The sequence below is a fragment of the Phyllobates terribilis genome, unplaced genomic scaffold (genome assembly GCF_046119375.1).
Source record: "Phyllobates terribilis strain yellow unplaced genomic scaffold, ASM4611937v1 Scaffold_4__5_contigs__length_816908805, whole genome shotgun sequence".
NCBI lineage: Eukaryota > Metazoa > Chordata > Amphibia > Anura > Dendrobatidae > Phyllobates > Phyllobates terribilis.
In genome coordinates this window covers 362,647,389-362,674,632 of record NW_027362764.1, presented here as the reverse complement: position 1 = coordinate 362,674,632, position 27,244 = coordinate 362,647,389, and the positions used below count along the sequence as shown (strand labels likewise).

At 41.4% G+C, this 27,244-nt stretch overlaps 1 protein-coding gene across 7 annotated transcripts in view; it reads right to left on the bottom strand.

Annotated features, from left to right (window-relative positions):
• LOC141265403 (collagen alpha-2(VI) chain-like) overlaps positions 1-27,244 on the bottom strand; it is a 704,763-nt gene that overhangs the window by 78,355 nt on the left and 599,164 nt on the right. For all 7 annotated transcript variants that reach the window (XM_073678446.1, XM_073678444.1, XM_073678445.1 and 4 more), the window contains one exon: positions 18,885-18,920. In XM_073678446.1, the coding sequence (XP_073534547.1) occupies positions 18,885-18,920 (36 nt within the window). The remainder of the gene's footprint in view (positions 1-18,884; positions 18,921-27,244) is intronic.

Here is a 27,244-nt window from a genome sequence, read left to right as displayed (position 1 = left end):
TGGGGGTCCCCCTGTAAACTATGTATCTATTATCTATTAATCTATCAATTATCTATCTAGCAGTCTGTCTGTCTATCATCTATATATCTATTACTTACCTATCTATCTATCCATCCATCTACCAATAGACTGATAGATAACAGTGAGGTATATGGATGGATAGATAGATATCTGGATGGAAATATATATGGATAGATAGCCAGACGGATAGATAGCCAGACGGATAGATAGCCAGACGGATAGATAGCCAGACGGATAGATAGCCAGACGGATAGATAGCCAGACGGATAGATAGCCAGACGGATAGATAGCCAGACGGATAGATAGAAATATGGATGGATAAACTAATAGATAGGTAGATAGATAATAAATATGAATAGACAGATAAATAGGTAATAGATCAATAGGTAATAGATAATTAGATAGGTAAATAGATAATAGATAAATAGATATATGGATAGATCGTGTAAGGTTTCTAGTCACTTGGGTGCGACGAGGGGCAAACAGGAAACGCTTTTCATTTAAATGTCCATGTTGGTTTATTACTTCATAAACCATCCATAAGTAAAAAGGAAAACAAACAGCCTTTAGTGCAGGAAAAACAAAGTACACAGTCCTTTAGGCAAAGTCTCTACTTAGCCAGTCCTTTGAGCACACAGGTTGGATAGCATCCAGTACCCTGGCTCAGTCTTGAGACAACACACAGGAGGCCTTGTCCCTCCAAACCCAGACCATGTACCAAACAACTTGTTATCCACACCCAGAGATGAGGTATGTGGGTAGCCAGACCTGCCCATCTCTCCGGCTACCCATAAAAGCTGTCCCAAAGCACCAAACAAACCTCTTAGTGCTTAGATGCAATAGCGCAACATTTCAGGATTACATCACAGATGACAATTATCTCTATGATACATACCTCCATCAACTGTGTGTCCGTGAGTTATCTTACATACCAAACCCCTCTGCCTAAAGCCGTGGGGCTTGGCACCTTCTACTACTACACTGTGTGCTGAATTATTAGGCAAATGAGTATTTTGATCACATGATACTTTTTATACATGTTGTCCTACGCCAAGCTGCATAGGCTTGAGAGCCAACTACCAATTAAGTAAATCTGGTGATGTGCATCTCTGTAGTGAGGAGGGGTGTTGACTAATGACATCAACACCCTATATAAGGTGTGCTTAATTATTAGGCAACTTCCTTTCCTTTGGCAAAATGGGTCAGAAGAGAGATTTGACAGGCTCTGAAAAGTCCAAAATTGTGAGATGTCTTGCAGAGGGATGCAGTCTTGAAATTTCCAAACTTTTGAAGCGTGATCACCGAACAATCAAGCATTTCATGGCAAATAGCCAACAGGGTCGTAAGAAGCGTGTTGGCCAAAATAGGCGCAAAATAACTGCCCATGAATTGAGGAAAATCAAGCGTGAAGCTGCCAAGATGCCATTCGCCACCAGTTTTGCCATATTTCAGAGCTGCAACGTTAATGAAGTATCAAAAAGCACAAGGTGTGCGATACTCAGGGACATGGCCAAGGTAAGGAAGGGTGAAAAAAGACCACCTTTCAACAAGAAACATAAGATAAAATGTCAAGAATGGGCCAAGAAATATCTTAAGACTGATTTTTCAAAGGTTTTATGGACTGATGAAATGAGAGTGACTCTTGATGGGCCAGATGAATGGGCCAGAGGCTGGATCAGTAAAGGGCAGAGAGCTCCACTCCGACTCAGACGCCAGCAAGGTGGAGGTGGGGTACTGGTATGGGCTGGTATCAAAGATGAACTTGTGGAACCTTTTCGGGTTGAGGATGGAGTGAAGCTCAACTCCCAGACCTACTGCCAGTTTCTGGATGACAACTTCTTAAAGCAGTGGTACAGGAAGAAGTCGGTATCGTTCAAGAAAAACATGATTTTCATGCAGGACAATGCTCCATCACATGCATCCAACTGCTTCACAGCGTGGCTGGCCAGTGAAGGTCTAAACGAAGCAAAAATAATGACATGGCCCCCTTGTTCACCTGATCTGAACCCTATAGAGAACCTGTGGTCCATCATAAAATGTGAGATCTACAGGGAGGGAAAACAGTACACCTCTCGGAAAAGTGTCTGGGATGCTGTGATGGCTGCTACACGCAATGTTGATCGAAAACAGATCAAGCAACTGACAGAATCTTTGGATGGAAGGCTGTTGAGTGTTATCATAAAGAAAGGTGGCTATATTGATCACTAATTTTTTTGGTTTTTGTTTTTGCATGTCAGAAATGTTCATCTGTAAAGTTTGTGCACTGATGTTGGTTCACCTGGTGAAAATAAACACGTGAGATGGAATTATATTTGGTTTTTATTAAGTTGCCTAATAATTCAGCACAGTAATAGTTACCTGCACAAACAGATATCCTCCTAAGATAGCCAAATCTAAAAAAAACCCACTCCAACTTCCAAAAATATTAAGCTTGGATATTTATGAGTCTTTTGGGTTGATTGAGAACATAGATGTTGATCAATAATAAAAATAATCCTCTACAATACAACTTGCCTAATAATTCTGCACACAGTGTAGACAGGGGATTCTCGAGAGGGAATCAACATTCCCATGTAGCTTCCCTGCTTTATGTTCCACTTGGAAGCTGAAATCCTGTAGGACTAAAAATCCAGTGGGTGACTAGCATTTTCCCCTTTTTCTCCCTCATCCACCTAAGTGGGGCATACCAATTTAAACTTTCGTCCCAACAGATAGTACCGTAACGTGTCCACCGCCCACTTTGTGGCCAAGCACTCCTTTTCTATGATGGAATAACTCTTCTCACATGAAGATAGCTTCCTACTCAGGTAGAGAACTGGGTGCTCCTCCCAGTGTATCTCCTGGTAAAGGACTGCTCCTAAATAGACATCTGAGGCATTTGTTTGGAGTATAAATTTTTTCTTGAAATTGGGGGCAACCAGGACTGGTTGCTAACACAGAGCCCCTTACATTTCTTGAAAGGCCTTCTCAGCCTCGGCAGACCATTTGGCCATTGCCGATTTAGTTCCCTTAAGGAGGTCAGGCAGGGGTGCAGCCATCATGGTGAAGTTTGGGATCAACCTCCTGTAGTATCCCACAATTACTAGAATTGATCTAACGTGCTTCTTCTACAGCGGTCTCAGCCAGGTTTGGATTGCCTCCACTTTACAGATTTGGGGTTTGATCTCACCTCTGCCCACTACTTACCTCAGGTATTTGGCTTCTTCTCTCCCCATGGCACATTCTTTTGGATTTATTGAAAACCCCACCTTCCTTAGAGCATCAAACGCTGCCTGCTCCGGTCAGAGGTTTGGCTTACCTTACCGACTCCACAGCCCTGTTCCCCAGTCTGGGCTGGAGATTACAATATCGTCCAAGTATGCCGCGGTGTATTTCTTATCGGGTGCAAGGATTCGGTCCATGGCACTCTGGAAGGTGGCCGTGGTGCCCTACAATCCAAACGGCATCCAGATATATTGGAAACACCCGTTGGCTCCCTGTGACATGGGGATCTGACAATATCCCTTCATTAAATCCAAGGTGGCTATGCACCTTGCTGGACCAAGTCTTTCGATCAGCTCAGACACGCGGCATCGGATATGCGTTTAATTTGAAGACCTCATTCAGCTTCCTATAGTTGTTGCAGAATCTCCATTCGCCATCGGGTTTTGGGACCAGAACAAGCAGGCTCGACCAACTGCTCTTGGATTCCTCAATGACCCCGAGTTTCACCATATGGTTCACTTCCTTGGAGATAAACTCTCGTCAGGCCTCAGGAATTCGATAGGGCTTCAAGTTCATCCGCACATGTGGATCCATCAGAACCTCGTTTTCTATGACCTTTGTGCACCCTGGCAATTCCGAGAACAGGTCCCTGTTCTTCTGCAGCAATTCCTGACATTGCTGTTTTTGGGCGTTCGACAGCGTCTCCGATATTGCAACTCCTCAAAGCTCGCCTTCTGGCTGGCCCAGCAAGCACGGAGTTTAAAAAGGCTCTCTGTCTTGCCATGGCTGGATGAGATTGATGTGGTAGATCTGGTATGGTTTACGTCTTCCTGGTTGATGAATCTTATAGTTTACTTCATCAAGCTTCTCCACTACCTCATAGGCCCTTGCCACTTGGCCAAGAATTTGCTCTCCACGGTAGGAATTAGCACGAGGACTCGGTCTGCATGATTTAACTGCCTCACTCTGGCTGACTGGTTGTAGACCCTGGCCTAGCCTCATGTGCCTGGAGGAGATGTCCTTTTACGATGGGCATCACCGTCGCAATCCTCTCCTGCATTAGTGCGACATGCTTGATGACGCTCCTGTGGGGCGTGACTTCGGCTTACCAGGTTTCCTTTGCTTTATCTAGGAGACCCTGTGGATGTCGGCCATACAGGAGTTCAAATGGCGAGAACCCAGTAGAGGCCTGTGGAACCTCTTGGATAGAGAACAGATACGGCAGGAGACAGTCCCAGTTTCTACGGCCCTTTTCTATGGCCTTCCTCAGGATACTCTTCAGAGCTTTGTTGAACCTTTCCACGAGTCCATCTGTCTGAGGATGGTATACTGATGTTCTCAGTTGGGAGATTTACAGGGCCTTACACAATTCTCTCATTACCTTACTCAAAGGGTGTTCCATGATCGGTCAGGATCTCCCTTGGTAACCCTGTCCGGGTAAAAACGTGGACCAAATCGCGAGCTATACTCTTGGCGGAGGAGTTTCTCAGGGGGATCGCTTCAGGATAGCATAGTCCAAGATGATCAATATACAGTGAAGGAAATAATTATTTTATCCCTTGCTATTTTTGTAAGTTTGCTCACTGACAAAGACATTAACAGTCTATAATTTTAAGGGTGGGATCATTCTAACATTGAGAGACAGAATATCCCCAAAAAATTCAAGAACATCACATTGTGTAAATTAGATACATTGTTTTGCATTTTGCAGTGAGAAATAAGCATTTGATTCCTCTGGCAAACAACACTTAATGCTTTGTGCCAAAATCCTTGTTGGCAAGCACAGCAGTCAGGCGTTGCTTGTAGTTGATGAGGTTGATGAGGTCAGGAGAAATTTTGGTCCACTCCTCTTTGCAGATCATCTCCAAATCATTAAGATTTTGAGGCTGTCACTTGGCAACTCGGAGCTTCCTCCATAAGTTTTCTATGGGATTAAGGTCTGGAGACTGGCTAGGCCACTCCATGACCTTACTGTGCTTCTTTTTGAGACACTCCTTTGTTGCCTTGGCTGTATGTTTTGGGTAATTGTCTTGCTGGAAGACCCAGCCACGACCCATCTTCAATGCTCTTACTGAGGGAAGGAGGTTGTTGGCCAAAATCTTGTGATACATTACCCCATCCATCTTCCCTTCAGTACGGTGCAGTCGTCATGTCCCCTTTGCAGAAAGTCTGTAGTAGGATGAAGTAGGTGCTGGTAAAAAATCCGCGCTCCTCCGTAGTGAAGAATTATGACGAGAGATTGTATAATTAAACAATCTTGTGGTTTATTGTTAAAAGCTACGATTACTACGCGTTTCGTGGACGTCCCGTCCACTTCCTCAGGTACATAGCTGATGTAGACCGATTTATCAAACGGTCTTATATACATAAAACTACACGTGGTGAAAAAAAAAGGAGAAAAGCCCGCTGTTATTCTTGGCGCCAAGACCAACCAACGGTTTACAGAGAGACAGTGAAATTATTTATAAATAGATTAAATAAAATTATTGGTCGACTAATTACACTCTTATGCAGATAAAATGAAAACCATAGAACAAATAATTAAAAGGACCTCTGAAATGTAATGATCCAAATGTTTTAAAACATTTATATTAAAGCACATGGGATAAAACATTTGTAGTTGATCGAGGACCGCAGTGTATGCGATCCCAAAGTCCTAGCTATATTGTATCATGTGTGAAAGATCAGAGAGTCCAGACCGCTCTGCCAGACCTCACACCTCGTCGGCTGACAGGCAGAAAACCAAGAGCTGAAGGAATGGCAGAAGGTGCAAGCCTGCTACTGGTGTATTAGGTATGAGGTGTTTGTCAGTGAGGAAAGGGGGGGAAGGAGGGAGGACGGGCATGTAGAGATGACTGAGGACCGCAAGTGTGTAAACTCCTGAACGATTGGTATATTACAATGTATTGAAGATAAGATCTTCCAGATCACTGTGCTGGATCTCACACCTCGTCGGCTGACTGACAGAGGACAGGGAACTAAAGGAAGAGAAGAAAATGCAAACTAGTCTCCGTGGGACGTACTAGTCTGCTAAAGGTATATTATGTGTGTTATCAGTAGCAGTGTAAATAGAAGGGGGCAGGTTGTAGGAAAGTGTGGGGGAATGAGGAGATGGCTGTGTGACTGTAGAATGCTGAGATACTTAATTCTTATTATGTGCTGTGGCATATGTATATAGATGTTAGTGTAGAAGACCTCGGGAAATGCATGGAAGGAATTGGTATGCGAATTGCAAGGCTAGAAATCTTGCTGTTCTGTTATCATCAATATATATAATATGTATGGCAGGAATAAGGACGATAACGAATTTTGTGTTGTAGGAATTGTGGGGTTTGAGCCATGTGTCAGAATACATTGGGAATAAAAAAGGGGGGTGGGGTGGACATATGATATATAATTGAATTAGAAATGTATATAATGGGTATATGTGATAACTGACCTCAAGACTCATATAAAAACCTCTGTGATTTCATTTAGCCCTTGTGGCTTCAAAGTGTTGAGTTTATACATCCAATAAATTTCTTTACGATTCAGACATTGCACCCTATTAGGGGTGTCAGGCAAAACATGTTCAATAGGTAAGATCTTAAGATCCCTGTAATCCTGCTTGTGTTGCAGGACCATATGTCGGGACAGCCCATGTTTCATGAATCCTGTGGTTATATTATGTCTATGTGAATTGAGTCTATTATGTAGTGCCTGAGTCGTCCTGCCCACATATTGTTTAGGGCAACTACATTCAATAACGTATATCACATAATCTGTTTCACATGACATGGGATATGACATTTTGAAATTTTCACCAGTGGCCACCGAAGTGAAATTATCAGTGGAATGTATAATGGATTTACAACACATGCAGCTCTTCTTACCACATTTAGTAACTAAGTGTTTTTTTCCCTCTACCACAATATTTGGTTCCTGCCTACGTAATTTACTCGGAGCCAATATATTTCTTAATGTAGGTGCTCTCCTGAATATTATGGAGGGATTTCTTGGTAAGACCTGATTTAATAAACGGTCATTTTGAAGAATATGCCAATTTTTTTGAAGAATTTCTCTGATTTCCCTATGTTGTTGATTATATGTGGTGATGAATTTTAGTTCATGCTCAAAATTATCATTCTTTTTTCGTGCTGGTTCCCTCAGTAATGAACTTTGATTATTTTTTTCCCTCACCTGTTTGAATGAATTGAATACCAAATCTTTGGGATATTTCTGCTGTATAAATCTCTGTTTCAGAACCTCTGATTGTTTGTCATAATCTATTTCAGTGGTACAGTTTCTACGGATTCTTTGGAATTGATTGTGCGGAATATTAGTAAGCCATTTTTTATAATGTCCACTGGAAAAATGGATGTAGCTATTGGTATCCACTGATTTAAAATAAGTTTTAGTGAAAATTCTGTCATCTTTTACATATAAAACAAGATCCAGAAAATTAATAGATTCTTCACCACTATCCTTATTAAAAGAAATACCCCAATTGTTATTGTTGAGAAAGCAGAAAAACGTAGTGGGGTCTATAATTTTCCTGTCAATGATGAAGATTAGGTCATCTATATATCTTCTATAAAAGATGATCCCCTTATTAAAAATCCCCTGGAAGATAAAAACTTGCTCAAACAATCCCATAAAAATGTTGGCGAAGGTCGGTGCTACTTTAGAGCCCATAGCCACTCCCTTAATCTGCTGGTAAGTTTTTTTCAGAAAATTAAAATAATTATTTTTCAAGATAAAAGTGAGCCCTGCTAAAATAAAGGATCTATGGTTGGAGGACAGGCGAGTATCTCTGGAAATGATGTATTCCACGCACAACAGACCAATATCTATGTCAATGTTAGTATATAGAGAAGATACATCCAGGCTTAAAAAGACATATGATTTTTCCCATCTGATGGTTTGCACTAATTTGATAAGGTGTGCAGAATCCTGGAGATAGCTTCTAAGGTTTCTAACGTGGGGTTGTAAAAGCACGTCCAAGTATTGAGCCAAATTGGATGTAAGGGAGCTTATCCCCGATATAATGGGTCTCCCAGGGGGGTTTCTGGAATCCTTGTGTATTTTAGGGAGATGATAAAAAAATGGCATGCATGGACTCTGAATAGTCAGGAATTTCCTTTCGTTATCATTTAAAATGTTCTCATCCCGTGCTTTGGAGATAAGTTTCTTATATGTGGGAATCATGTTTAAGAGTGGATTGGAAAAAACTTCTCTGTAATAATTATTGTCACTTAGTATCCTATGTGCTTCCTCCACATATACATTGTAGTCTTGGATGACTATTCCCCCCCCCTTATCTGCCGATCTAAGAACTATATTCTTATTCTTTCTTAGATTATTTAGTGCAGTAATTTCGTTACGGCTCAAGTTGTTATTTCTAGATGGCAGTGGTGCCGCAATTATTTCTTTGAGATCTTGCAGGGTAATGTCACAAAAAGTATCTATCTGGTGACTCTTACTTTCTATAGGATAGAAGTTTGATTTTTTTCTTAAGTCAACATGACATGCCCTATTAGATGGGGAGCACTCCATACCATCATTAATTCCCTCTGCGGGATATTTGTCTGGTTTTGTAATAAAATGTCTTTTTAGGGTTAATTTCCTGATGAAAGTCTGTAAATCCAAAAAGATATCAAAATCTCTCGATTTGTAGGTAGGGCAGAAGGACATACCCTTGGATAATAATTTTTTCTCATCATCATCGAGTGTGTATGATGATAAGTTATAGATATTGGATTTCCCTTCTTTTTCTTTTAATATTTTTTCTCTTTTGTTAGTCTTTTTGCGTTTAGTCCCTCCTCTAACTCCTCTGTGGGATTTTTTCTTTTTCCCAGTCTGTGGAAGAACCGGTCTATGGTTTCCTGGCCTGGAGGCATAGCCTGGGGTAAAAAATCTGTGACACAGATGGAGTTATCAACCCTTGTATTGTCCACCAGAATCCTATTGTCATTTTTAGGACTGATGGAATTAGTCCATTTTTCTATTTCCTCTGAAGGAGAGGATGTGATTGTAATAGGAGTGCAATGTAATGATAAATTGAGTAGATCTGTGATGTCTGCTGGCATATGATTTGGAGACATATTACTGTTAACCATTGTGAGGGATCTTCTCCTCTCTTCCTGTATTTGATTTATTTGTATCTTTATATCCTCTAAATTTTTCTTAGTTTTTGCCAGTGTCTGGTACGCTATAAAGGAGTTAAGGGTTTTGGTAGGACCCTTGTCAGTGCAAACAGGTTTCTGGACTAATGTGGGAATAGGATTAGTATTGATACCTTTGTATACCCCTGTGTCCATTCTAGATTGTTTTCCATTAACTGGAGTGTCTTTTATGTTATTCCCAGGCAATATGGGGGCTGCTGTTGTTTTTGTGTTGTCAATAGGGGAAGAACTGATAAGTTCACCTCTATTGATGCTATTTCTCTGAGGAGAGACAATAGTGATGGATATGTCAGTAGTCACTTTGTCCATCTCTATGGAGGGACATGGAGTTGGCACAGCTGTTTTTTCTGTGTACTCCGAAATAGATTGCTCCTTCTGACGAGCACTGAACGGGGCATAGTGCTTATCTTTGCTATTATTATTTCTCCTGTGGTAATTGCTATTGGAGAATGTTTTTATTTTTTTGGGTAATCCATGAGAATGTATCCTCTTAGGAGGGCTCACTGTCTTTATTCTTAATTGGACCGGCACTATAGTACTAACAGATCTTTTATAGTCATCCCTATCTCTTTGGAGTTTTTTTGCTTTTTTTATAATGGTTTCATGTTCATTTTGCAGAATAGTTGTAGTAATATTGTTATTAATCTTCCCAAAATCAGGGTGTGTTTCAAATGCTAATAAATTTCTAGCAGTTTCAAAAACTCTATTTGTAGTAGCTATACATAGTTCCGACCTTTTTGTGTGGATGCTTTTTAGCAAACTTTGCATGCAAGAGTCTAAAATAGTTGTCCATTCGTTACTAAACTGTTTGTCTTCAGGAAACGGTGGGGGCATTGTAATCCTCAATCCCCGTGGACATAGTTTTTCTTCCATGTAAATGGTTAGAAAACGGATATCAAGTTCTAATCGTAGTTCATCTTTGAGCGCTTCTTCAAGATCATGAAATAAGTTTTTCATGATACTGGTATCATTCTCATTAAAGTTTACAGTATTATCAGTAGATGTTACCTCAGGAATACGGGTGGTAATTCCTATGGCTTGTCTAATTAGCCGTTCTCTAGATGACATACGGCTATTGAAATATTCCATGGTGTGGATACAGAACCGCTGATGCTGCTCCCAAGAACGACCAGACTGAACTGTCCCCAGCCCAGTCAGTGGTAACTGAAAATAAGTAAAAAGATAGGGGCGCAATAGCGCTGTTATCCAACAACAACCACGTGGGTAAAAAGAAAATATGCTCACCTTAATGAGTTGTGAAATGCACAACTCATGTAAGAATTAGTGACGAAGGGCTGCAGCCAGCACAGAATCCCTAGGGATCTTGTAGGTAGTCTGTAGTAGGATGAAGTAGGTGCTGGTTTACAGGGATCTTAAGATCTTACCTATTGAACATGTTTTGCCTGACACCCCTAATAGGGTGCAATGTCTGAATCGTAAAGAAATTTATTGGATGTATAAACTCAACACTTTGAAGCCACAAGGGCTAAATGAAATCACAGAGGTTTTTATATGAGTCTTGAGGTCAGTTATCACATATACCCATTATATACATTTCTAATTCAATTATATATCATATGTCCACCCCACCCCCCTTTTTTATTCCCAATGTATTCTGACACATGGCTCAAACCCCACAATTCCTACAACACAAAATTCGTTATCGTCCTTATTCCTGCCATACATATTATATATATTGATGATAACAGAACAGCAAGATTTCTAGCCTTGCAATTCGCATACCAATTCCTTCCATGCATTTCCCGAGGTCTTCTACACTAACATCTATATACATATGCCACAGCACATAATAAGAATTAAGTATCTCAGCATTCTACAGTCACACAGCCATCTCCTCATTCCCCCACACTTTCCTACAACCTGCCCCCTTCTATTTACACTGCTACTGATAACACACATAATATACCTTTAGCAGACTAGTACGTCCCACGGAGACTAGTTTGCATTTTCTTCTCTTCCTTTAGTTCCCTGTCCTCTGTCAGTCAGCCGACGAGGTGTGAGATCCAGCACAGTGATCTGGAAGATCTTATCTTCAATACATTGTAATATACCAATCGTTCAGGAGTTTACACACTTGCGGTCCTCAGTCATCTCTACATGCCCGTCCTCCCTCCTTCCCCCCCTTTCCTCACTGACAAACACCTCATACCTAATACACCAGTAGCAGGCTTGCACCTTCTGCCATTCCTTCAGCTCTTGGTTTTCTGCCTGTCAGCCGACGAGGTGTGAGGTCTGGCAGAGCGGTCTGGACTCTCTGATCTTTCACACATGATACAATATAGCTAGGACTTTGGGATCGCATACACTGCGGTCCTCGATCAACTACAAATGTTTTATCCCATGTGCTTTAATATAAATGTTTTAAAACATTTGGATCATTACATTTCAGAGGTCATTTTAATTATTTGTTCTATGGTTTTCATTTTATCTGCATAAGAGTGTAATTAGTCGACCAATAATTTTATTTAATCTATTTATAAATAATTTCACTGTCTCTCTGTAAACCGTTGGTTGGTCTTGGCGCCAAGAATAACAGCGGGCTTTTCTCCTTTTTTTTTTTCACCACGTGTAGTTTTATGTATATAAGACCGTTTGATAAATCGGTCTACATCAGCTATGTACCTGAGGAAGTGGACGGGACGTCCACGAAACGCGTAGTAATCGTAGCTTTTAACAATAAACCACAAGATTGTTTAATTATACAATCTCTCGTCATAATTCTTCACTACGGAGGAGCGCGGATTTTTTACCAGCACCTACTTCATCCTACTACAGACTACCTACAAGATCCCTAGGGATTCTGTGCTGGCTGCAGCCCTTCGTCACTAATTCTTACATGAGTTGTGCATTTCACAACTCATTAAGGTGAGCACATTTTCTTTTTACCCACGTGGTTGTTGTTGGATAACAGCGCTATTGCGCCCCTATCTTTTTACCCTTTGCAGAAAAGCACTCCCAAAGTATAATGTTTCCCCCACCAGGCTTCACGGTTGGGACGATGTTCTTATGGTTGTACTCATCCTTCTTCCTCCAAACACGGCGAGTTGAGTTAATGCCAAAGAGCTCAATTTTCGTCTCATCTGACCACAGCACCTTCTCCCAATAACTCACAGAATCATCCAGGTGTTCATTGGCAAACTTCAGACAGGCCTGCACATGTGCTTTCTTGAGCAGGGGGACTTTGCGGGCAGTGCATGATTTTAAACCTTTAAGGCGTAATGGTTTTCTTGGTGACGGTGGTCCCAGCTGCCTTGAGATCATTAACAAGTTCCCCTGTGTAGTTTTAGGCTGATCTCTCACCTTCCTCATGATCAAGGATACCCCACGAGGTGAGATTTTTCATGGTGCCCCAGATCGATGTCGATTCACAGTCATTTTGTATTTCTTCCATTTTCTTACTATTGCACCAACAGTTGTCTCCTTCTCACCCAGCATCTTATTTATGGTTTTGTAGTCCATTCCAGCTTTGTGCAGGTATATGATCTTGTCCCTGACATCCTTAGAAAACTCTTTGGTCTTGCCCAAGTTGTAGAGGTTAGAGTCTGACTGATTAATTGAATCTGTGGACAGGAGTCTTTTATACAGGTGACTATGTAAGACCGCTGTCTTTAATGCAGGTAACGAGTTGATTAGGAGCGTCTAACTGGTCTGTAGGAGCCAGAACTCATAATGGTTTGTAGGGGATCAAATACTTATTTCTCACTGCAAAATGCAAATAAATTTATCTAATTGATATAATGTGATTTTCTTCATTTTTTTTTTGATATTCTATCTCTCAACGTTAAAGTTAACCTACCCTTAAAATTATAGACATTTTCAAGTCTTTGTCAGTGGGCAAACTTACAAAAACAGCAAGGGATCAAATAATTATTTCATTCACTGTATATTGATGCCTACGAGCAGATTTAACCAGGGGACCGACCAAGTCCATAGCAATTCTCTCAAACGGCACTTCAATGATGGGCATTGGCACGAGGGGACTTCAAAAGAGAGGTGGGGTCGGTTAACTGGCACGTAGGGCAGGACCAGCAATACTTTAGTATTTCCCGGTGGCATCCGGGCCAATAAAACCTCTGTACAATCCGTTCCTGCTTTTTTTTGCACTCCTAGATGGCCACCAAAGACATGTGAATGGGCCATGTCCAACACCCTCCGTCTATAGGGCTCTGGCACCAATAACTGTTCCACAAGCTCCTCCCTCACTTTCGTAACCAGGTACAACTCCTCCCCACTCAACATAAAATAGAAAAATCATGTGTCAGCCCCCGCCTCCTGTGCAATACCATTTATGACTGACATTGTTAAAGGCTTACCTCAGAGTTAGGTCCCTATTTTGGGCGGATACAAAATACTCGCTGGTCACCTCTAACTCAGGAATGTCAGTCTCAGGGGACGCTACCTCCTCATCCCACACAAGCACACAGAAGGGAAATTCGTCCGACTCTGGGTGTGTGGATACCTCTTCAGGGTTAACCAGTTTCATATCCGAGCCATCGAACCCTGAACCCTTCCCCCACAGATCCCAAAACAAACAAAAGTCCCAGCTTATAACAATGGGGTGCAACAAGTCCTGGATGACACCGACCTCGTGGGCCATTTCAAAGTTTACTCTGGCCACCGGATAGTCTTTAGCATCACCATGAATGCAACGTACGCCAACCTTGTTCCCTGGGAGGAAGTGACTTAACAGAAAAAGAATCACACCCCTGTGACTAAACGAGCAGATACTATATAAGTATATTAAGTGCTTTTTATACATTACAACGCCGTTTTTAATAAAAAATAACGTGCTAGTGATGCACATTACATCAGTAACAGTGCACTAGGGACAGTTTAGTTGCTTGCAGTGACATGACAGGTTCCCTTTAACATGTGTATACTGTTTAATATCTGTAGTCTCAGTATATTATATAATGGTCATGAATTCTCCTATACATTGTATGTGGTGTACTGTGTGCACAGACATCAGATGTTAATATACAGGATAATATTTGACTGCGTTATACTATTTTATGACTACAGACTTCAGATATTACACCAGTCCCATATTATCCTGTATATTACATCTGATATCTGTGCACACAGTATACCACATACAGTATACAGGAGAATTAAAGACAGTTATATGATATACTGTGACTACAGACATCAGATGTTATATACAGGATAATATATCATGGTATGTATAATACTATGACTACAGACTTATACAGGATAATAGGTGTCCGGTATAATATGTGATAACATCAGATGTCAGTGCACATATTATACCACATACAAGATAAAGGAGAATACATGATTGGTACATATAGAAGAGTGACTTAATTCACAGGACCCTGGTTAGGGGCTAGGTCCGTATTCTATGGCTGCTGGATGGGAGTCGTGCAAACTTCCTACTACCTGCTGAAATAGTTGGCTCTTTGCCTGGTGCAGCGTTACGTATGCGTCGCCCTGCAAAAGTGACTGTGCCAGGGCTGCAAATCAAGAGAGGAAATGCTGGCAGGTAGGAGGAGGTCCGCAGGGCTCCCGTCTGGTGGCCATGGACTACCAACATGGCTGGTGAACCAGATCTGCTCATCTGTATTGGTATACGATATGCTGTGACTACAGACATCAGATGTCATATACAAGATATGTGGCTTTTATATATTATACTATGCGTATAGAACATAAGATTTTATACTGGCCCTTATTATCCTACTGGGGGACTGGCCTGGGGGGGCATCTGCCCTCCTGCCCAGCCCGCCCTTGAAATCAATACAGATGGATGTGAAGGCTCCTTGGCCCTTTAGAACTCACCTGAATCAGAGGTTATTTTGTTTTGCATTTTCGCTCACTGTGAATTGTCTGTTTCGTCACAATATTTGCAGCTTACAGTCTCACCTGTCTCATTCCTTCCTTACTTTTTACCTTGGTTTCATCTTTAGGTTCACTTTGTATCTCTCCTGGTATTTCTGATGGCTTTTTACATTGAATAGTCACTTTATTAGTAAAATCCTTTTCTTAATTACATAATTTTTCTGAAAGTTTTGATTTTGTAATACTAATTAGTATAATATAAATGCACACAAACACCCGTACAACGGTATATATGACGCGCCCCTGGGCCTGTGTCGCGCTGCGTTGCGCACGCGGGAGCTTACCCGGAGCCGGATCTGTTGAGGGTTGTAGTCTCGTGGCGGTGACCCGGTCCGTGCCCAGGGAGTCAGACTAAGTGGCGCTGTATTAGCGGTAGATGTTGGACGACTACGTCACCCGTTGAGTGCAGCTAGGGAGCTGCTGCTGCAGGGCAGACCGCTGAGGCCGGTGGTAGGATTGTGCAGCGTGATAGTATAACCCCCAACGGGAGGGGTATGGCCTCAGGGCAGCCGACGTGGATGATGGGGGTAGCAGGAACCACTCGGAGACGGTACTGTGTAGTTCAGGGTCTTTACTGGTAACAAAGATAGACCCTCCCGGAGTACTGGCTAGTGATTGGGGCCTGGTCAGTCCTTGAGCAGATGGGATCTCCCCTGGCCAGGCGGAGTTGTAGGCCTCCCAAACTAACGATACTCTTCTGGCTACCTTGCTAGAGGCGGGTATAAGTAGCCCACGTCCCTGAGTGTACCGTGTGGTGCTCACCCGTATGGCCGGTGACTCGGGGCCTTCTAGTAGCTTCCGTTCCACGACGGCGGTGCTGGTCCCACGCGTGTGACCGTGCCTTTGGGTTTCTTGGCCAGAGGACCTGAAATCCCCTGCCTGACGGATTCTGCTGCTGGGTAGGAGTTAGTCCCCACAGCCTCGGACTCCGGGTCCGGTAAGAAATCTTCTCAGTCAGGGCGAGCTCTGCAGCTGCCAGCCCCTGACTCCTTGTAACACTGCTCCCACAGAGCTCCTGTTGTTTCTTCCCATAGCTGCTTCTCTTCTCTGTCTCTACTTCTGGCATGGCCCAGGAGCTGGGCCCAGCCGGAGCCACAGCTCCCTGTCAGCCCTCCTGGCTGAACTCTCCCTCTGAACACCCTAACCCTGCCTCAGCCCCAGGTTTATATAGGGGAAGTCCTTCCCCTCCCAGGACTGGGTAGGAGGTGTGGCATGCATAGGATTCCTGACCAAGAGACCTCCCACCTGCTCTCAGACATAACATTGCTGTTACTGTGGAAACCAGACCCCTGGGGTGCCACATATACACATAAATATGAATGCCCCTTTTATTACTCGCAACCACCTACCTGTCATGAGTTATGCATTTTTTTTACATTTTAGATTAAAAGTTATGTTTTAGTTTAATACTTGTTTTGCTGAATTTGTGATGAATTCAGTAACAGAAGGCAGGAATTGGCTGTAGCTAAAGGCTCGCTTCTGCTTTCCTGGCTAAACATTACATTCTGGGCAAGCCTGTAGACACATCCTTTTCATAAGCACTATGGTCATGGTGTTACAGCGACAGTGTGGAGCCAGAAGGCCACAGTGTCAGATGGCTTCTACTCCAGCTCAGAGAAGAAGCACTTTGTCATTTTAAATGTGTTTATTGTCTTCTGGCAGAACAGGGGTTAAACGGCCATGTTGGAAATCCCTGTGTTCACAGCTGAGCTCGGTTAGCCACTTCTTTTCCCTTTATAATCTGGGCTCTGATACTAATCCTTGTCAGACCTAGCTGTTGCTGGATGGCTAATGGAGGGAGAGGAGTTATGAGAATGAGAGATGGAAGAGAAATCAGTGACTGGTTTGCATGCGTGATTATTCCTTAACCTTCTCTACTTTGGTTTATTCCCTTACCTTCACACCCCAGTGCATTCCTCTGTTATAGGTGAGTGAATATTTTGTGTCCCTGGAGTTTTCGGTTTACCCTGGTCTGTGTTGCCCTGTTCGTCGGGTTAATGTACTATGGTGCACAGTAGTGCCCCTCTTCCCGGGTGGGAGAGGTGAACAGACAGAGGGCTTATTCAAGAGGTAGGGCGAGGGCAGAGGCCCCGGCATCTTCACCTTTAGAAGTATGGGCGAGGGGAGAGGCCCTGGCATCTTCACCTTTAGAAGTATCCCGGGGAGTAGGGCAAGCTAGGGCGCCTCCTAGCTTTAGGGACAGGGTAGGTGCCCCTGGTCCCAGATCTTTCAACAACTGTGTTGTGACAACTATCCCCCGAATACCCTAAAAGGCACATCACTGGAGAAACAGATCTCATACCATATACCTCATACATAATGTTGCACACTCCATTCCAGGAGGAGTCCATTTGAGAGCACTCCCAAAATTTGCACATAGGAATCGCTTCTCTAATTGACATCTAAGCTATAATTCCCACCTAAGTGCCATATTGTAAAAATACAGTGGGGTTTTGTAAACTCTATGAAGTAGGAATGAATGCGATAATCTGTGTGACTCGGAAAGAGACAGTGTCAGTGTGTAGGACACAATATCTGACTTCTGCTCATCTGCCAGCAAGACTACATATACTATGGTATTCCACCAAAAGACATCCATACATCTGAGGTATAACAATGCCACCATTGACAATATAATATCTACATTATAGTCAGATTGTATAGACAAAGGTCTTGTACTGTTCTGTAATTCCAACACATGGTGCGATTGTAAATGCCACTGTATAATCCAAATTCCTCTCATAATTGTATAGAAGTTGACCATTAGAAAGAACATGCACTACAGATTTAACACTTAGTCTTTCTCAAGACTGAAAACCTTTCAACTTGATGATTTCAACCGAGTAGCGATTGTCACGTAATGGAGAGAGACTTGTTAGATCATTTAGCCTCTATCTCCTTGATTGTGGAGCATAATTTATACAGTAGAGAAATCAAAGAGGAAAAGTCACGGGACTATCCTTGACACCCAGCTCTAAAATATACAAAGGTGGTCTACCCCGTCACTTCTGAATGCAGCCTCTCTGTAACACCCTGAATTGTACCACTCCCCCTGCATTTATTTTGTAATTGCACAGTCATAATGTAGACCCATGAGTTAGCTTTAGCTCTTTGTAATGTCTACTAATGTACTTATGTGTTTTCCCTCCATATTAAAGCATAGAAGAGACTCTATCTTATGGAACCTATGCATGGAGAATGGGTCACTACTCTGTGGACCATGACCTAAGGGTTTGACTGGAAAATTCAACATTATGATTGTGATGGAGTTGAACGCTAAGGGGATCCTTCGATTTTGAATCTTGGTTAGTCAGTGCCAAATGGGTTGCAGCACTGGAAGTTCCACTTTTTTGTTTTATTAAACTGAAATCATATAGTTTTAGATTAGAGAGTCAATGTACCACTAAAGAAGTCTTTTTACATTATTTTTGCTATGTCTTGTTTACTGAATGAAAATTTTTATGTATTATCAATACTAACACCTGTATGCTGTCAATTTGTATTTTAATGACTTTAGTAATTATTATTCACCAACTATAGAAGTACTAAGGTGACTTGACTGAGCTTGTAGAACATTTAAATTTTCATAATTATCATCAATACAATGTAAAATACCGTTATTCCTGGATTTCCTCGGTCTCCTGATGGACCCTGAAAGAACAATATATGAAGAAGATCATTTTTATTCATATGTATGCAGCATTTCTGCTTAAAGTGATCCCCTATTTAAATTAAAAAAGAGGAAAAGTACAAAAAAGCATAATGAAACAATGAACCAATGTTAAACTTTTTATTATTCAACTACTTGGTACAACGTGGAATAGATTTAGAGCACTGGCAGAGTAGAAATATCAACAGCAGTTGCTGAAGTGGTCTCCTACAACACATATAGCAGCTGACACTTTTCTGTAATGGCCATTCAACCTAATAGATACAGAGATCACTAGTGACTGTGGCATCTATGAAGTTAGACAAAGGGAGACCCTATTAGTGCCTGGCCAATCAGCAGTGTAATGTCTGTGCTGGTATTACAGTGGAAGGCTTAATACAGGGCCATACAGGACGTAAGCAATAAAGTCCCAATGGTAGAACTAAAGTTTTTTGCTCATCCACTACTCAAAAAGAAATACAAAGGCTCTGGATACATTTGTCATGGAAAAAAAGATTTTACATATGTAAATGTTAATATTAGTTAAAACAAGTCACAAAATTTCAGACCCATTGATTGCAGTTTGGAACCTGATCTAGTTTTAGATTTGTAGATGTTTCTGTCTCTTCAGATTACATGCTGGATGTAAGGTCTGTGTGTCCAGGTTGTTGCTGCTTTTACGAACATAAGTACTAGCACAACTTAAATTCTAGAATGATTTCATTCTTCAAGAGCAAAATATGCAATTGTGTCCAAGGCCTAATAATGCTTTATCACAAGCCATTTTGATGCGTTAGAATTTTTTCAGAAAAACTTTTTAAACTAAAATGGAGTCCGAGGCCAAATATCCTGTTAGGGTGTGTGGCATATCATTAAATTTAGGTTGGGTCTACATGATGACATTGACCGCGACAGAGGACCTGTGGCAAAAGTTCACTCTGTGTAGAAGTGTCATACAAGTAAATGGTGTTTGGATTTTTTGTGACCTTGTTGTGGTACACTAGGCATCACAATATCTATATTAATTAGAAACAATGCAATAATACAAAATGCACAAAACAAATATGTACATCAATCCAATACATTGTTTTTTTTTAAAAAATTTACAGTTCTATATAGTACAACCCTTGGCAAAAATTATGGAATCACTGGGCTCGGAGGATGTAAAATTCAGTTTAAAGTTGTTGAAAAAAGCAGATCACAGACATGGCACAAAACTAAAGTCATTTCAAATGGCAACTTTATGGCTTTAAGAAACATTAAAAGAAGTCAAGATTAAAAATGTGGTACTCAGTAAGGGTAATTTTTTTCAGACCAAGCAGAGGGAAAAAATTATGGAATCACTCAATTCTGAGGAAAAAATTATGGAATCACCCTGTAAATTTTCATTTCCAAAACGAACACCTGCATCAAATTAGATCTGCTCGTTAGTCTGCATCTAAAAAGGAGTGATCACACCTTGGAGAGCTGTTGCACCAAGTGGACTGACATGAATCATGGCTCCAACACGAGAGATGTCAATTGAAACAAAGGAGAGGATTATCAAACTCTTAAAACAATGTAAATCATCACGCAATGTTGCAAAAAAATGTTGGTTGTTCACAGTCAGCTGTGTCTAAAATCTGGACCAAATACAAACAACATGGGAAGGTTGTTAAAGGCAAACATACTGGTAGACCAAGGAAGACATCAAAGTGTCAAGACCGAAAACTTAGAGCAATATGTCTCCAAAACAGGAAATGCACAACAAAACAAATGGGAGGAAACTGGAGTCAATGTCTGTGACCGAACTGTAAGAAACCGCCTAAAGGAAATGGGATTTACATACAGAAAAGCTAAACAAAAGACATCATTAACACCTAAACAGAAAAAAACAAGGTTACAATGGGCTAAGGAAAAGCAATCTTGAACTATGGATGGCTGGATGAAAGTCATATTCAGTGATGAATCGGGAATCTGCATTGGGCAAGGTGATGATGCTGGAACTTTTGTTTGGTGCTGTTCCAATGAGATTTATAAAGATGACCACATGAAGAGAGCATGCAAATTTCCACAGTCATTGATGATATGGGGCTGCATGTCAGGTAAAGGCACTGGGGAGATGGCTGTCATTACATCTTCAATAAATACCCAAGTTTACATTGATATTTTGGACAGTTTTCTTATCCTATCAATTGAAAGGATGTTTGGGGATGATGACATCATTTTTCAAGAGGATAATGCATCCTGTGAAAACATTCCTTGAAAGAAGACACATAAGGTCAATGTCATGGCCTGCAAATAGTCGGGATCTCAATCCAATTGAAAATCTTTGGTGGAAGTTGAAGAAAAGGCTGCAACCTGCAAAGCTGATCTGGCAACAGCAATCAGAGAAAGTTGGAGCCAGATTGAGGAGTACTGTTTGTCACTCATTAAGTCCATGCCTCAGAGACTGCAAGCTGTTATTAAAGCCAGAGGTGGTGCAACAAAATACTAGTGATGTATTGGAGTGTTCTTTTGTGTGTTTGTTTTTCATGATTCCATAATTTTTTCCCTCTGCTTGGTCTGAAAAAAATTACTCTTACAGAGTACCACATTTTTTATCTTGATTTCTTTTAGTGTTTCTTTTAGTGTTAAAGCCATAAAGCTGCCATTTGAAATGACTTTAGTGTCATGTCTGTGATCTGCTTTTTTCAACAACATTAAACAACTGAATGAACATCCTCCAAGCCTGGTGATTCCATAATTTTTGCCAGGGGTTGTATAATAGCCCCACATCTTCTCAATATGCAATAGGATGGCCCCCACAGCAACTCTATATACAATAAGATAGCCTCACAGCTCCTCTGTATACAATAGGATGGCCTCTCAGATCCTCAATATGCAATGGGATGGCCCCACAGCTCCTCTTTATACCATAAAATGGCCCCACAGCTCCTATATACACAGTGTGATGACTCTATAGCTCCTTTTAATACAGTAAGATGACCCCAAAGCTCCTCTATATACAACAGGATGGTCCCACAGCTCTTCTCTATACAGTATTATGGCGCAAGAGCTCCTCTATATACAATAGTATGGCCCCACAACTTCTCTTTACACAGAATTATGGCCCTAAATGCCTCTATATACAATAGAATTGCACCACAGCTTCTATACACAGTATGATAGCCCTAGCTTCTATATACACATTATGATGGCCCAATAGCTCCTCTATATACAGTAGGGTGACCCAAAGCTCCTCTATATTCAATAGTAACAGTCTTCCTTCAACCTTAAAAACTATGTTACTATGTCCATCTAGTTCAACCCATAGCCTAACATGTTGATCTAGAGGAAGGCAAAAAAAAAACATTTGGCAACACTAAGCTCCACATTGGGGGAAAAAAATGCTTCCTGACTCCATACGGCAATCAGACTAGTTCCCTGGATCAACGCCCTATCAAGGAATCTAGTATATATAACCTGTAATATTATACTTTTTAAGAAAGGCATCCATGCCCTTCTTAAATTTTAATAGTGAATCACTCATTACAATATCATGGGGCAGAGAGTTCCATAGTCTCACTGCTCTTACAGTAAAGAATCCACGTCTGTGATTATGATTAAACCTTCTTTCCTCCAGACGTAGAAGATGCCCCCTTGTCCCTGTCTCAAGCCTCAGAGTAAAAAGATCAATAGAAAGGTCTTTGTACTGTCCCCTCATATACTTGTACATAGTAATAAGATCACCCCTAAGCCTTCGTTTTTCCAAACTAAATAACCCCAAGTGTAATAACCTGTCTTGGTATTGCAGACCCTCCAGTCCTCTAATAACCTTGGTCGCTCTTCTCTGCACCCGCTCTAGTTCAGCTATGTCTTTCTTATACACCGGAGACCAGAACTGTACACAGTATTCTAAGTGTGGTCGCAGTAGTGACTTGTATAGAGGTAAAATTAGGTTCTCCTCATGAGAATCTATGCCTCTTTTAATGCATCCCATTAATTTACTAGCCTTTGCAGCAGCTGCCTGACACTGGCCACCAAACGTGAGCTTGTCGTCCACCAATACACCCAGGTCTTTCTCAGTGACAGTATTGCCCAGTGTTTTTCAATTAAGCATATAATTATACATTTTATTTCCTCTGTGCATTACCTTACATTTTTTCCCCATTAAAGCTCATTTGCCATTTATCAGCCCAAACTTCTAGTTTACCTAGATCCTCCTGTAATATAAAATTGTCCTCCTCTGTATTGATTACCCTGCAGAGCTTAGTGTCATCTGCAAATATTGAAATACTACTCTGTATGCCCCCTACATGGTCATTAATAAATATGTTAAAAAGAAGCGGGCCCAATACTGACCCCTGTGGTACCCCACTGTTAACTGTGACCCAGTCTGAGTGTGTTCCATTAATAACCACTCTTTGTTTCCTATCATTGAGCCAGTTCTTAACACACTCACATGTATTTTCCCCTATACCCATTGTTCTCATTTTATGTATCAACCTTTTGTGTGGAACCGTATCAAAAGCTTTTGAAAAGTCCATATACACAACATCCACTGCATTTCCTTGGTCCAGTCCGGAACTTGCCTCATCATAAAAGCTGATCACATTAGTCTGACAGGAACGGTCCCTTGTAAACCCATGTTGATATTGGGTCATGAGGTTACTCTTCTTCAGGCACTCTAGTATAGCATCTCTTAGGAAACCCTCCAGGATTTTACCCTCAGTAGAGGTTAAGCTTACTGACCTATAATTTCCAAGTTCGGTTTTTGTCCCCTTTTTGAATATTGGCACCACATTTGCTATACGCCAGTCCTGTGGTACAGACCCTGTTATTATGGAATCTTTAAAGATTAAAAGTAATGGTCTATCTATGACGTTACTTAATTCCTGCAGTACTTGCGAGTGTATCCCATCCGGGCCCGGGGATTTGTCAACTTTAGTGATTTTTAGACGCCGCCGTACTTCCTGCTGGGTTAAGCAAGTGACATTTAATGGAGAATTTTTGTTATCACTGATCATGTTTTCTGTCATGCGATTTTCTTGTGTAAATACGGTTGAAAAAAAAATCATTTAGCATATTGCTTTTTCCTCATCCACCATTTCACCCAGACTATTTTTAAGGGGGCCAACACTATCATTTTTTAGTTTCTTACTATTTATGTAGTTAAAGAATATTTTGGGATTATTTTTACTTTCTATGGCAATGAGTCTCTCTGTCTCAATCTTTGCTGCCTTGATTTGGTTTTTACAGAATTTACTTAATTTTCCATATTTAATGCCTCATCACTACCTACTTGCTTTAGTTCTCTAAATGCTTTCTTTGTCACTTATTGCGCCCCTTACAGCTCTATTTAGCCATAGTGGTTTCCCATTTCTAGCATGTTTATTCCCTAACCCCTCTACTACACATCTTATTAAAGGACACATGAAAACTTATTATTTTGTGATCACTATTACCCAAGTGTCCCCCAACTCGTATATTTGATATGCGGTCTGGCCTGTTGGTTAATATTAGGTTTAGCAGTGCCCCCCTTCTTGTTGGGTCCTGAACCAGTTTTGAAAAGTAATTGTATCTCATAGTTGTCAAAAACCTATTACCTTTGCTGGAACTACAGGTTTCTGTTCCCCAATGTATTTCAGGGTAGTTGAAGTCCCCCATAATAAGGACTTCTCCTCGATTCGCTGCTTCATCTATTTGCTTTATGAGGATATTTTCCGCTGCTTCCACTATTTTTGGAGACTTATAACAAACCCCTATCAGTAATTTATTATTTTTTTCCCTCTCCCCTTATCTCCACCCACAGGGACGCTACATTTTCATTAGATTCACATATATTGTCACGCAAGATGGGTTTTAAAGGATGATTTTACATATAAACACACACCCCCCCTAGCTTGTTTGTATGGTCATTTCTGAACACACTATAGCCCTGTAAATTAACCGCCCAGTCATGGCTCTTGTCCAGCCATGTCTCAGATATCCCCACCATGTCATAATTATTTTCCAACAAAATTAATTCTAATTCCTCCATGTTGTTGGTGAGGCTTCTGGCATTAGTGTACATGCATTTTATGTATCTCTCTGTACCTCTGTTCCTTCTTATTATATTGACTGTTCTAACCCCCCCCCCGCCAATTTCTTTATTTGTGCCTAGGTCACTATCTGCACTATCTTACCCACCTATAAAATGAATATGCTCCCCCCATATAAAATAGGGTGGCCCTACAGTTTCTCTCTACACAGTATTGTGACCAATCAGCTCCTCTATATACAATAGGATGGCCCCACAGCTCTTCCATACACATTATGATGGCCCTACAGCTCCTCTTTCTAATGATGGCTCCACAGTCCCTCTAAAATAAGTAGAATGGCTCCACAGCTCCGCTATACAGAGTATTATGGCTCTACAGTTCTTCTATAAACAGTAGGAAAGCCCTAAAACTCCATGATCCCACAACCCCTTTATAGACAATAATATGGACTCACAGCCAGGGTCGGACTAAGCCACTGGGACACCGAACGATTCCTAGGGCTCAGGACAAGCGACATATGGGACCCAGGAGTCCTGCAAGGGGCATATTGGGCCCAGGACAAGGGGCACATAGGGTCCAGGACAAGGGGAATATGGGGTTCAGGACAAGGGACATTTGGGGCCCAGGAGTCAGATAAGGGGCATATGGGGCACAGGACAAGTGGCATATAGGCCAAGGACAAGGAACATATGGGGCCCAGGAGTTGGACATGGGGCCTATGGGGCCCAGGACATGGGGCCAGGATAACGGACATAGGGACCCCAAGATGGGGGAACATGGGGTCCCTGGGTGGAAAACATAGGGGCCAGGACGGGGAACATAGGGGCTCAAGATGGGGCAACATAGGGTCCCAGGATGGGGGAGATTATTAATTAAAGGGTCAGATTGAAGGGCTTTATTACTGTATGGAAGCCAAAATGAGGAACATACATTAGTTTATGATGGCAAGTGGCGGACAATTACTGTAAGCGCCAATTAGGGGACATTATTACTGCTACAAATATCAAATATATATTTATTCTATTACTGCTGTAATATAATTTACTTCATAGAATATTGTTTTCCATGGGGGGAACAGAAGGGAGGTCCTGTTACTGTGCAGGGTGACACTATGTCCCTTTTTTTCCTTCATCGGGCCAGTGTATAAGTCAAGGAATGTACTCTAGAAGTTATCAGATATTGATAACTGTTATTTTCTGTAGAGATGAGTCCCGGCTGGAAGACATGATGGTGGTCTGTGCCAGATGAAGAAGAAAAGCAAAGATGAAGGACTTCACCTAGAGATGTCACTGGTGTTACCTGTACACTGACACTATCTTACTACATAAAGAGCTTAATGTTGAGGTGAGGTCGAGAAAAACATCAGCTGACGTTGGAGCGATGACGACGATGAAAGGGAACATTTTCCTTTTGAATTTTTAAATAGCTGCACCCCATCAGGCATGTCAAGTCATTGCCTTAGACTTAAGGTGGGCAGCATTATTATGTTGTTAAGAAATTTGAATACAAAACGAGGACTCTGCAATGGTACACGATTACTTGTATCATCATTGAATAGAAATGTTCTGGTGATCCCTGTATTACTTGTACACGGACACTATGTACAGAGTTCCTGTGTATAATGACACTCGTGATCCCTGTATTACCTGTACACTCACACTATATACAGAGCTCCTATGCATAAGGTCAATGGTGATCCCTGTATTACCTGTTCACTATATACAGAGCTCCTGTGTATAATCTCACTGGTGATTCCAGTATTACCTGTACACTATATACAGAGCTCCTGTGTATAAAGACACTGGTGATCACTGTATTACCTGTACACTCTATATAGTATATACAGAGCTCCTGTGAATATTGTCACTGGTGATCACTATATTACCTGTACATTTACACTATACACTGTATACCATGTACAGAGCTCCTATGTATAATGTCACTGAGTTACTGTATTACCTGTAAACTATATACAGATATTCTGTGTATAATGTAACCAGTGGTAATAACAGTTGTTCGTATTGTGGTCTATATTAATGATGAGGATTGTAATATTCGGTCACTATATCGTAATATGTGGTCCGGTCATGGTGTAGCGGTATTTATCCCTGTATGTGGTATTATTTGGTCCCTATGTGGTCTGGTCACGTTGTGTGGTGGTGTTTATCCCTTGTGTGTGGTATTATTTGGTCACTATGTGGTGGTAACATATGGTCTGGTCATGGTGTTGCGGTATTTCTCACTTGTATGTAGTATTATTTGGTTATTATGTGGGGGTAATATGTGGTCTGGACATGGTGAGGTGAAATTTATCCCCTGCATGT